Raw genomic sequence first — 12493 nt, forward strand, 5'->3', positions numbered from 1 at the left:
TTGTTTTAATGCTCCAAGTACTCTCTAAAGTCTAGTCATTGAGCAATTGTGTCTTCTGTGTAATATGAAGCATGAACGCAGAACGACCTTGGCCCTGTTTAAGTAGACCTATGACCTTTAACCAGTTCCATTGATAAAGGTTATGTTTTCACAAATGAGCTGCAAAATTCAGAAGTAAAAATACTTTTTTTTTGTTTTCCCTATTTGAGAAATAGGGAAAAAGTAAGTCAGAAAGTCAAGTCAGACCAAACATGCACAACAACTCCATATGAACATCAAATTAAATCAGGGGAATACACAGTCAATACCGCAATATAATTCCGGCCCAAACAGGACTTGAGATACACATACTACAAATCTAATTGATTTGCTATGGTTCATCAAAACATGCAAGAACAAATTTTTAAAGCTTGCTTCCATTGTTTGACCCAATTAAACATAAACTATGCTTCTGGCAGGACCAGGCCCAAAAACCAAAATGGCATCAAAAATAACTAGACTGTTTCGAAACACTAGTGGCTTTTCCTTTCTTTTTTTCATCTGGTTCCCTGTGGTAGGACAGGTGAATGCCAGCATTCCTAGTTTGTCCTACAGCCTTTAAAATGACTTTTTGTATAGAATACATCATTAGTAAATACAATATAAAGAAAATTGTAAGCATAATTGTAAACACTATATGAATTATTATCTATTTTTTCATTTTTCGACTGTGTTCCAACTGTCCTAACAGATGCTTGTCTAACTGGGAAACTGAACCCCCTCCCCACATTTACAAAGCGATACTTACAGGAAACTAACACTCTCACCTACACACACACACAGGTGCACACAAACGCACACACATCTACCAGCCTAGCATACCTTCATAAAAGTTTATAGCATGAAATCAAATTATTTTAATGTAACCACAAACAGCTCAGAAGAACCATGTTAATAATGATACCTGGAAGCCAGGAAAGTAGACAGGCAGACATTCCTATTCACCGAACAAACAGTCTAGTCTACACCTGTATGACTACCCCATGTTAGCAATCAGCCCAAGTAGACTTAATCCAAGCAGTCAAAACAACACTAGCCAGGGAACGATGGTTCAGAGACAAGCAGACTGCGTTTCACATATCCACAGCTAAAATAGAAAATTATTTTCTTGTGGCAGTAGAAACTCCCAAGATGAGAAAAACATACCAAAACTGTCATCCAGAAACCTCGCTGAACATCCACAAAACTTCTGTGCTTCAAATTACATGAGTCAAGCACTGACATTAAGAACCCAACCTCAGAGCGGTAGATGACATCACCCGCATCTGCCAAGGCTATAACTCCTGTGTGCTTCCTGCCGTCTGGAACAGTCAAGTACATGGTATCCCACAACTTATTTTTTTCCCATACTGGAAAAATAAACAGACACACACAAGCACAAAACAGTAGGCTCAATTAACTACATGAGACGCAATGTCAGTATGTGACAGCCAGCGTCAGGTATAAAAGCTTGTGCTACTGTGGTACAATAGTTTGTACCACAAGAAGGAGATACCTTCTGAAACAGGGGCGATGCATTCGGAGTGGTGGATCCATCTGAGGGACTGAAATTAAAAGTTCTCTAAGGCATGGTTCCTGACAGCTGTTGCAAAGGACAAAAACCGCAAATGAACCCTGCCTGGCAGTTGAAGGAGAACATCACGACAGACCAAACTCAAGCTGTCACGCCCTAGCAGAGCGTGGGCTGAGACCAGAATTTCCTTATTCCCTTTCCGAACTTTACTTTGACCTTTTATTTCTCATGTAAAAAATTTTACTTTCAGAAATTGGGAGTTCAGAAATTGTGAAGAGAGCTCAGCTAGATTATGTGTGGATCTCTGCCAGCATTCTCCAGGAGATTTAGCCTGCTGTCTTAACAAAAATACATACTGTACAGGCCAGAATGAAAACAATGCTGTTTAATTTCAATCCAACCATGAAATTCTGCATGAATGATCTTTGGTGGAAGAGTGGAAATGTCTTTTTTTTTTCTTTTTTTGCCCAAATATAAGTAAAGTGAAACCATATGTCACTAAAATTGCATCTTAAATCCTTTCCTTCTAAGATTTCCTTCTGCCTCAACGTCTGCTGGGTTTCAGAGAATATAATCAGCAATTTACCAACAAACCAGTAACTGAGAAAGATTAGAAGCAAGAACAGAAAATTACAGTCCAATGAACCCTGTTAATATTTCTGCTGTTGAAAGCACAATATCGGGCAAGTCTTTGTACTTATTTTGTTATATCCCTTTCATTCATGATAAATAACACATGCTAACATAATTAGCATTTTTATTCAACCCGCATACTTTCATTTAAATACATTTTTTTTCTATGTACTTTCTACAACATGTACAGATTCAGTAGACTATACCTTGGCATTTAAATAGCAAATAGCAAGCACTAACCTTGTCATAAGCATCATTACCATCATACATAAATGTATTCAAGGATAATGGAATATGAAGACTTTATACAATTAATTAATTTTAAAAAAAGAAAAAGATTATTATTATTCACGAGTCAGGGATGAAGGGATTCAGTGATTGACCGCCGTCTAAGTGCAGCGGTCGCAGTAATGAGGGCATTGTATTGGACGGTGGTGGTGAAGAAGGCGCTGAGCTGAAAGGCAAAGCTGTTGATTAACCAGGTGATCTCTACTCTCACCTATGGTCACAAGCTCTGGGTAGTGACCAAAAGAGTGAGATCGCAAATACAAGTGGCCGAAATGGGGTTCCTCCGTAGGGTGGCAGGGCTTACTCTCCGTGATAGGGTGAGGAGCTCAGCGGTCCGGGAGGACCTCAAAGTAGACCCGCTGCTCCTCTGCATTGAAAGAAGGCAGTTGAGGTGGTAGGGAATCTGATAAGGATGCCTCCAGGGCACCTCCCTTTGGAGATGTTTTGGGCATGGCCAACTAGAAGGAGACCCAGGGACAGACTTAGGACACGCTGGAGGGATTATATTCACCGGCTGGCCTGGGATCACCTTGGGATCCACATGGGATGAGTTAGCAGAAGTCGCTGGGGAGAGGGATGTCTGGGCTGCTCTGCTTGCCGTGTTGCCCTCACAACCCTGATCTGGATCAAGCGCTTAGAAAATGATGGATGGATGGATGAATGAAAAAAAAAAAACTGAAAAGGAACTACATGGAACTTGGAACTATGAAACTAGGTGTCCAATCAAAACATGAATGCTAACAATTATTTTATATCCTATGCATATCAAGCCAAAAAAAGATGCAGAATTCCAATGCATTTTCTTTGGGTTACAAGTTTGCCATTTTTGGCTTCAGGAAAATACAGACAGCTGGAAAATGCACGAATAGTTTGTAATAATTTGAATGTTGATATAAAAAGCCACAACAGCACCACACATAATTGTAGCAATATGTATGTGTTTACAGAGTAAAAGTGATTGAACAAAGGGATCGGTGATATTTTACCGTTCCAAAAGGCCGAGTACAGGTTTGGCCTGCCAAAATGGACTGTCAGCTAAGAGAACACAACAGCAGTGATATCACACGTATAAAAAATGTACATTCTTCATCAGACTTATATTGAATTCATCCTAAAATGCCAGGTCATTCCGTGCATGTGAATTTCAAATAGAACACAAAGCAGCTTTAGCTTTTCCTTTGCCAAGTGGTAGCTGGCACAGAGCTAATGTGTCTGTGTGTGTGTGAGCACAGAGGAAATGTACAGCAGAGGTTAGAGGGCACAGCTTCTCCTCACTCGACTTCCACTGGCACCCACAGCCAGACGGGTTCCAGCTGTTAGCCAGCTACCTCGTCATTAAATAAACAAAACAAAAAATAAATAAACAAAAAACATTACACGACTGAAAAATCCATTTGAAACCTTCATGATACCACCACCTGTATTAAATTGTCAGGGAACATACACCTAAGAGTCTGGCAACTCAGTTCAGTAGCCATGATAATAAAACTTCTGTATCATTAGCATAAAAACACAGACCCACTCTGGAAGAATCACATGTTTTTTGTTAGTTAAATGATTACAATCATAAGTTTTTTATTAGTCCAACGGGTACAGTTTGGACTACATTTGCTCAAGCATAGTGCAGTACAGCTGTTCCCAGTGTTACTCACACAGCTGAGGAAATGTAATCTTTTCCTTCTGGTATTCCAGTAAGGTGGCACCTCACTGTTAACTTTTGTAAATAACTCGTCTGCACAACTACGCCCTCCCCCTCTTTAATCTACAGTATAAGACACAGACAGCCACATAGTCCTGCAAGACGTTACACCAACTAAGATTTGCATTATGGTCATAACTGTCATATTTTGTATCCCATTTACTTATCTGTAGTGGGGTCCAATATCCTACTGCACTAAAGATGAAAACATAATACTTCTAATAAGTAATGCATGCAGTCCAGCTTTTTACATATACAGATAACATATTTATAAACAAAAGCAAATCGATGTATAAATGCATAGCTAATGTTCAAAAGTAGTGAACAACAAAATGAATGCCATTTACTTTTGTACACACAATTTCATTCGTAAGTTAAAGATCAGCAAAACCATGACAGTGTAGCAAAGCAAATGTCCCGATGATTCGGTTCACTTTAAATCAGCTAAAATCATGCACAGTCAAAAGTGCACTTAATGAAGGGTACTGTATGTGACTCACTGCTTGCTTCTTAAAACAACACTGCAAACAGTTTTGCATTTCAACAAAGGACTATGAAATAAATTGGGTTGCCTGAAATAATGCAAAACCACTGTGCCATATACCAGTTATGGTCAGGTAGTTACCATTTCTATCCGCCTGTAAGACAACGTGGTAAAGTACAACCAGAAGCTACCAATCTACCCATGGACGCAAGAATATCTTTTTCTGGGGGAGGATAAAGATTGTCTTTAAAACACATATCTTGTGACAGTCTGCAAAATCAGTAATACCAGACATGATGATTCATACAGAAAGCTTCAGAATGCTTGCTTCTGAGGCGTGGCAGTCACATTTATCAACATAAAATATTAACCCTTACTGACCAAATATTTTACAGTAGAATGTGGTTTTTCCTTCTTTTCAGGATAATCCTTAGGAGACTCTGATAAACAAGGTAAAGATCAATGTCACAAGCCTCAATATTTTAAGGAATGTGAACTACCTATGACTGTGTACAAAATCACACCCATTTTATTGGACTTGTCTGATTATGTTCATAGTAGGCTTGCTGGGCAGGATCTTCATTGGACAATAGGCCTCCGTAATAATTGTGTAATTGACAAAGTAAGATAGTCATATACTGTATGTAAAATCACGTCCATGTCCGAGACGTAGGCAGCAGAAATTGAAAACTAAACTTGTGCCTCAATTCAGCATAGCAAAGCTTTCAATTCAGCATAGACTCAACTGAAATATTTGCTCCATGGATTACCCCAACAGTACAAGCACAGGCTGAGAGGGTTGTGCCAAAATGCGGACTGGTTTCCCAGGAATGACCATCAGTGATACACACCTCATCTACAAATAACGTACAGAAGGCTTCCATTTTATAAGACATATGGCTTCACTTAGTGCTTTTGCCAATGTATTTTACAAGGTGACCAGTGAATCTCAGACACTATGTTTTAATAAAACTATTTAGTTAATGAGACAGAAATGTTGTGCCACATATTTACTGAATGCCTTCTCTGACATCTTCATTTTCAAGGTATAACTCTAGTTTATGCTTTTAACAAGATCACCCAGCTAAACCTTGCGAGCTCACGAAAACAGCGGAACAATTTATATGAATTGATATTGTTTGGCATCATATTATGGACTGAATTATGACTGGTTAAACGAGGAAGCCATTCGGGACATCCTATCACAATAAAGCATATATGACACGGCACTTCACAAATGATATGGATACAGTATTTAAATGTCAGTAATTAAATACAGAACAGTTATTCGGGAATAATGGCAATGGTACTTTAATACTTATTATTGACCTGTAACGTGCTGGGCATAGCAATTGAGGATATAGACAGGAGCAGAGACGTATTTTTTTTTTTTTTTTTTTTTTTAATAAGTAAAACCCGAAACACAGTGAATGAACAATACATTCTATATGAAGTTCATGATAAAATAATAATTTCGAACACTGCAACTGTAGTCAACTACAGTAAAACGTATTATATGCTTTCCACAAAAAAAATTACTGACATGTTTCGCTCTGTTGTCGCCCACATTTTAATAGTTCTACGTCTGCCTTGTGTGATTTTAAAACAAAATCGTGTCCGAACCTAACAAGCTGCTCCATCGCTGCAGTACAGCAGTATAAGCAGACCCCACAGAACAAAACTTTTTGGAAGGAAACCCTGTGCTCAAATCACCATTATGTTATCATGCCATTTTAGAATAGGTTTCCACTTGTGAAAAAAAATATATAATTCCCCGAAACAGTTATTTCATAGACAGTTCTATAAAGCAAGCATACAATAGCTCTTGTCGAGTCGCAGATTAAATATAAATCTATGGTAGCGTTGATTCACATAGGCACACACACATTAATCATATAAAAGAAGCCTAGTAAGTTACTATTCCCGTTACGGCTCATATTACCACATAACTAGGCTATAACACGATGTAAATGTACACATTGTGAGGACTGTGTGGGGGAGCAAATATAGCCTATAGTTGTTCATGAATACGATTTTTAAGTTCATTGCAAAATACTTCTAGACTATCCAGTGGCTGCTTCACAACTTTTTAGATCACCACACATATCACCGCTGTTTAAAAATTAACTTTAACCAAAGAAACAAATAAATAAAAATCTAAACTGAAAGGGCTACCCGAAACAGCTTAACGGTCAGAACAGTTCACGAAATGAATTCTTACCTGTTGGAATTTGTTCTTCAGCCTTGTCGACAGGCTGGACACAATTAATTAACTGCACGGTTGAAAACAATATTAAATAAAAACAAAAGAGGCATTCCATCGTCATGTTCATATGAGCGTGCAGTCCCTTGGTTAAAAAAAAATAGAGAACCGCACCGCTGTTATTCCCACTCAACACACTCAGCAGTAATACTCGGAGCACAGTAGGTCCATGCAAGCCTTCGGTCTGGGGTTCTCGCGATAATAAAAGAGGGGTAAAAAATTAAAAAGTCATTTGCCAGCTTCAGACTGTTAACACCAGTGTAAGGGAGAAAGCCTCACAGCGAGTTGCTCTAGGGAACGTATAAATACTGTAATTTTGAAAGTGGAGAGAGCAGAAGGCGTGGTCCCTTAATTGTAACTGTAGCATATTCCACTTGCTACTGTCGCGTGGGTGCGGGGGGAGAGATAATGGTGTCTGCACTCAGCGCTGCGATGGTGGTAACGCTGTTTCTTGGAACTTGCGCTTGGACAACAGCTGTGTTTGACTTTCTCCTCGCTTTTCATGTCCTCTGTTTGCCCAGCACGTTCCTTGAAACGCTCTACATTTGCATTTCAGAGTAAAAGTTGTAAAAAGTAATGTAGCAACCCATGTAAACTTCTTTGTTAATAAACATGTATGGGACTACTCCTGTATATAGCCTACCAGCTGTAATGTTGTTAATTCTTGAAGCAATTATGGAGTTTTAAACACATGTAACCCCCAACACCCCAAACTTCCGACACCCCCCCCCCCCCCCCCCCCCCCCAACCAACAGGTGCCTTCTCACTGAATCTACTTTTTATTGTAACAGAGTTGAATGGTTTAGCACCCCCACCCCCAATTAAGAACAGATGGGCTATGCACTTACCCCTGCTGTAAGGGGGCACACACTTCCCTAAATAACCTTTAGGCAGTGAACTTATTGTGACCTTTCAAAGTAATACATCCTTTTGGCTGAGAAATCTGGATAGTTTAACGTGGGTTAATAACAACATCTATACAATCTGGCTAATGCAATATATTTGTATAAGTATTAATTCAGCATATTTACAGTGTTGCCACAAATTATAGCATTATTTCACAAATGCTTTGCCAGTGCTGTTGACATACTGTTTGAAATAATGTTAACAGTATGTTAGACATCAAATGAATACTTAGAAATAGTGCTTTAAGTGGAAAAAGTGGAAAAAATAAGTGCCAGTACTCATATTAGCAAAACCTGAACTGTAACATTTTTTGTAAATGTACAGTAAAAAAAAAAAAATTAAATTTTAAATTGAAAATTTAAAAACAATGGGAAAACAACAGTTTCAAAACCTGTGATGAAAGAATTAAATAATTAATTAATCAGAGAAGAACATTGCATTCATATTACCCTTTACCAGATGACCAGTGCTATACAGTGAAGAGGGGGAGCTTGCCTCAGCCACCACCCATTTGCAAAATAACATAACACAACAAAGCATAACATAATGACGAGAACAGGCCAGTCAGCCCAATAATGCTTGCCATTTTCCTAACTAAATTGTACTTAGTGCTCTGATTACCGACTGTGATTACCTACAGGCTAGATAGTATCTAACACTATCAAGTCTGGTCTTGAAAACCTCCACACATTGACTACTCTCCATATGAAAAAACACTCACCACACATCAGCTACGGTGGAGAGGGTGAATAAACTAGAATGCAACAATAAAACCTCCAAAATACAATCCAGGCAGAAAATTATGTTGACACTTACATCCACTAGGAATCAACTAGTTTTCTCAAAAAAGTGCAAACTCTTTGGTTGAAGCCCCCCTCTTCTTTGATTTTGACTGCACTTCTCCAGTTTACTTGCCTGCCACTGTGACTATTTTACACTATACAGGTCACATTGTATTGCCGGAAAGCTAATGATTCAGTTGTCTGTTATTGACACCAGCTGGAAGGCTGACATTTTCTGAAACCCCAGTTTAAACCCACTGTACCTCTGGTGGAATGAGGCAGTCCTGGCCATCTGTCCCACTGCCCTGGATTCCTTTACAGGCTGAGCCACCCAGCAGAGCACCATTACTATTTATATACTATCACATATACTATCACAATAAACATAATACAGCCTCTGGTTCTAACAAATTCATAAGGTTATTTCGCCTTGAACTTCGGACTAAGAATATTTCTACAAAAGCTCTACTTCTTTAGCATCTATTTTGCAATTGTATTGTGAAATAATATTTTTTTTTAAATGAGAGTTTAATTCATTGTTTTATATGTATATATATATATATATATATATAGCCTGCCCAATGGAGACTTCATTATTTTAAAACAAATCTTATGAATGCATCTGCTTGCAAATGTTTACAAACCAAGATGATAACTATTGGGAGTGCTGATGTCACTGATTCATATGAAAAACAGTATGTGCTTCCCCTTTATATCCTACCTCTCAAGATCTGTAACGGTCTAAGAGGAGAAAGAAATATAAGGCTTCTAGCAAAGGATGGCATTGGCCACATCAGCTTCCCAAACTTCCCACAGACCTTAGGGAGACTCACTGATTGAGGGTTAGTCTTTGGAACTATGTCAGGGGAAACAAACTCCTAATCTTCTTTTCGAAGTTGAACCACGTCTCTGAGTCAATTCGTCTTTGCCATCGTCGCTTTGTCTCATTCGTTTTTTGATCATATGCATGGTGTCACTCTGATTGTGTTCTCATTTTTGAACTCTCAAAATGTTTTGTAAAATCAGACTATTGAGATCAGGAAAGAAGAGAATTGTACACTTGTTTGATGCTCCAAAGAAAAAAAAAATTATAGTATTTATTTTTCCATTTGGACAAAGTGCACTCATCTACAGCTTTTGCAATAAAAAGATGAGGAGCTGAGGTCATTTCTGAGCTAAGTTTTACAGAGGCTGAAATTTGGTTGGGTGACACTGGGGTCAGTTGTGTATGCCCGGGACATCTGTCTTTCATTAGCAGAATAAACAGCATTACACGTACAGTATGTTTGTACAAAGTGTGTAATGCCTGATGGGCGCAAATGGAATTTTTATCACAATGGTTTCATAAGCACTCCACACACCAGTTAAAAGCTTTAAAAAATTTTTTAAAAAAGATGAAACTGTATTTGATTCTATCTTTACAAGTCAATTGCCCAACCTATTTACACATGAAACATGATCATGGCTTCTGTTTGCCTTAGCCCCAAATCCTGAACTGGGTGAGGGCCGAGGCGAAATTTGAGATAATTACACTCCAAAACAAAAGTAAGCTTTCCAGAAAAAGGAATGTGAATGTGAGTGCATGCTTTCAGTGGTTCCTTGCCCAGCGTGCTTCTGTCACAAGAGAACACATTTTTTTCTTCAGAAAACTATACTGTAAAATGTGTTTTTTTTCCTCCTTTTAACATAGTAATGTATACTTCACTCCTTTGAGCAAAGGTTTACATTTTTGGTGTCCCTATTTCTATAGATTATCAATCGACCAATAAATCAAAATGTATATGTTGCATACCTAACAAATAGTTGTGTCACAACACACAGTAAAATGTTAATTTTTATGAGTCCATAATGGCCAGATTGGACTCATATAAACATGTTAAAGTTGAATTGACACAGGACATTTTACCATCTACACTTCAGTTTACCCTGGCCTTATTATTCTTTCCTTATTAGAGTGGAAGGACACAAGATAAATATTGTCTATTCGTGATTATGATAACATGAATATGCCATGCTATGGAATTACACATTTCACAATTTAGATTTCACAATTTTGTTATAGAGCCATTTTAGAGAAGCACCCGCATCTCTGCATCGAAAAGAGAAGTCATTCCAGTGCTGACCATTATACCGTGGTTACCATAACCACAGACCTTTAGGTGATTCTTAATTAGGACTATTCCTTTAGTTTTGGCACTAAAAGTAATATATGTGGATATAAACATTTATGTTGTGCGTTTTATTTGGACTTGCCAGGGAGACACAGCAAATAAACTGCAGCATTCCACAGAAATGGTATGATTTCCTAATAACACCATGAGGAATGGACATTATGAGGGATAATCAGGTTTAACATTATAATTTGTGCTGTCCCAGGCTAATGGGAGACGTTGGCTTTCCTGGAACTCTAAAATAAGCTTGTATTTGACACAATGTCCCTGGTCACGCTTGACTTTGGTTTTGCAATTACAATGGTGAGTCACCCTTATGTACATTTTCCCCTGCGCTGATTGAGACGCCACCATAATTGCCACACAGCTTCTTAAAATAGTTTATTTTTTTGTTTTTTATTGGTTATACGCTCATTTTAAATAGGCGCCTTTAATTATACTGCTGCAACTTAATTGGAAGCTAGAATCAATGGAGGGAACTCCTTTATTCTTTATTCTACTGCCTTGTTTTCCTGACAATCCATTTTGTTTGCCTCTGCTGACTGCCTTGTGTTGACATTCCACACAGGGCCAGCTATGGCCCCAGTATGAGGGCAGGTTGGGAGATACTGGATGAGGATAGGGAGCGTGGAGCACGGTAGTATACATTGCATAGTGTAAATATCAAATTATCAGATTTTCTGTCAATGTCTGTCCACAGTAAATTAGCTTTAAGCCTCTATGTGTAGGTGACAAATGTTTTTCCATCCATCCATTATCTATACCCGCTTATCCTGGGCAGGAATACCATTGCACACACTACATTCACTCACACACTCATACCTATGGGCAATTTGGAGTCTCCAATTAGCCTATCTGCACATCTTGGATTGTGGGAGGAAACCAGAGTACCCAGAGGAAACTCCTGCGGACATGGGGAGAACATGCAGACTCCACACAGAAAGACCCAGTCCAGATTCTAACACAGAGTCTTCTTTCTCTGATGGTGCACCCACTGTACCACCGTGCCGCCTGAAAAATGCTTTTGATGTTCAGAAACATTTCAACATTAAACAGCCAAGTTGCCTATCACATCATTCTGAAAGACTTTTTAGGGTTTTTAACAAATCCAGCTAGGAAGTTACATTTTTTGGGTAATCATTCCCTCCAAGGTAGCATGGTGGCCCACTGGTTAATTCTGTTGCCTCGCAAGAAGGCCAGCCTCTGTGTAGTGCTTGCATGTTCTCCTCATGTTTGCGTAGGTTTCCTCCGGGTACTTCAGTTTCCTTCCGCACCAAAAGACATGCGCCCGGTGTACTCCAGCCATTGTGCTCATAACTGGAGTTGGCCCCCAGGCGCTGAGTTGTGGCAGCCCACTGCTCCAAAGTAGCTTGGAAGGGTCAAATGCTTAGGACACGTTACCCCACAGGGTTCAATAAAGTTTATCTTATCTTACCATATCTTAATGTGAAGATATGAGCATTTGTGGGATGCTCCTTTAGTCATACATAGCAGAGAATTCTTAAATGGTCTTTCATTAGTGTAGTGCCCGATATCATCATTACAGAGGCACTACTGAAATCAGAGGCTTGCAAAACTGTCTGTTTTTACACATCAGCACGCTAACATCACGCATTTCCTAATCTTATAAAATGTGCATTATAAGCAAGAAAATAATAGTCAGTTACATGCTTCATAGACTGGGATCCACAATCCAAGAAGTCAGTCAGATGTAA

At 38.8% G+C, this 12493-nt stretch overlaps 1 protein-coding gene across 3 annotated transcripts in view; it reads right to left on the reverse strand.

Moving 5' to 3' along the window:
• The window catches only part of plod2 (procollagen-lysine, 2-oxoglutarate 5-dioxygenase 2), a 39574-nt gene extending 32267 nt beyond the window's left edge, over nt 1-7307 (reverse strand). For 2 of the 3 annotated variants that reach the window (XM_035415403.1, XM_035415402.1), the window contains exon 1: nt 6878-7307. In XM_035415403.1, coding sequence (XP_035271294.1) covers nt 6878-6989 — 112 coding nt within the window. In that variant the 5' untranslated portion in view covers nt 6990-7307. Of the gene's footprint in view, nt 1-1185; nt 1205-6877 lie in introns of those variants that run through there. The other variant, XM_035415404.1, reaches the window with a different exon arrangement.
• Between the last annotated feature and the right edge of the window lie 5186 nt (nt 7308-12493).

The sequence above is a fragment of the Anguilla anguilla genome, chromosome 4 (assembly GCF_013347855.1).
Source record: "Anguilla anguilla isolate fAngAng1 chromosome 4, fAngAng1.pri, whole genome shotgun sequence".
Lineage (NCBI taxonomy): Eukaryota > Metazoa > Chordata > Actinopteri > Anguilliformes > Anguillidae > Anguilla > Anguilla anguilla.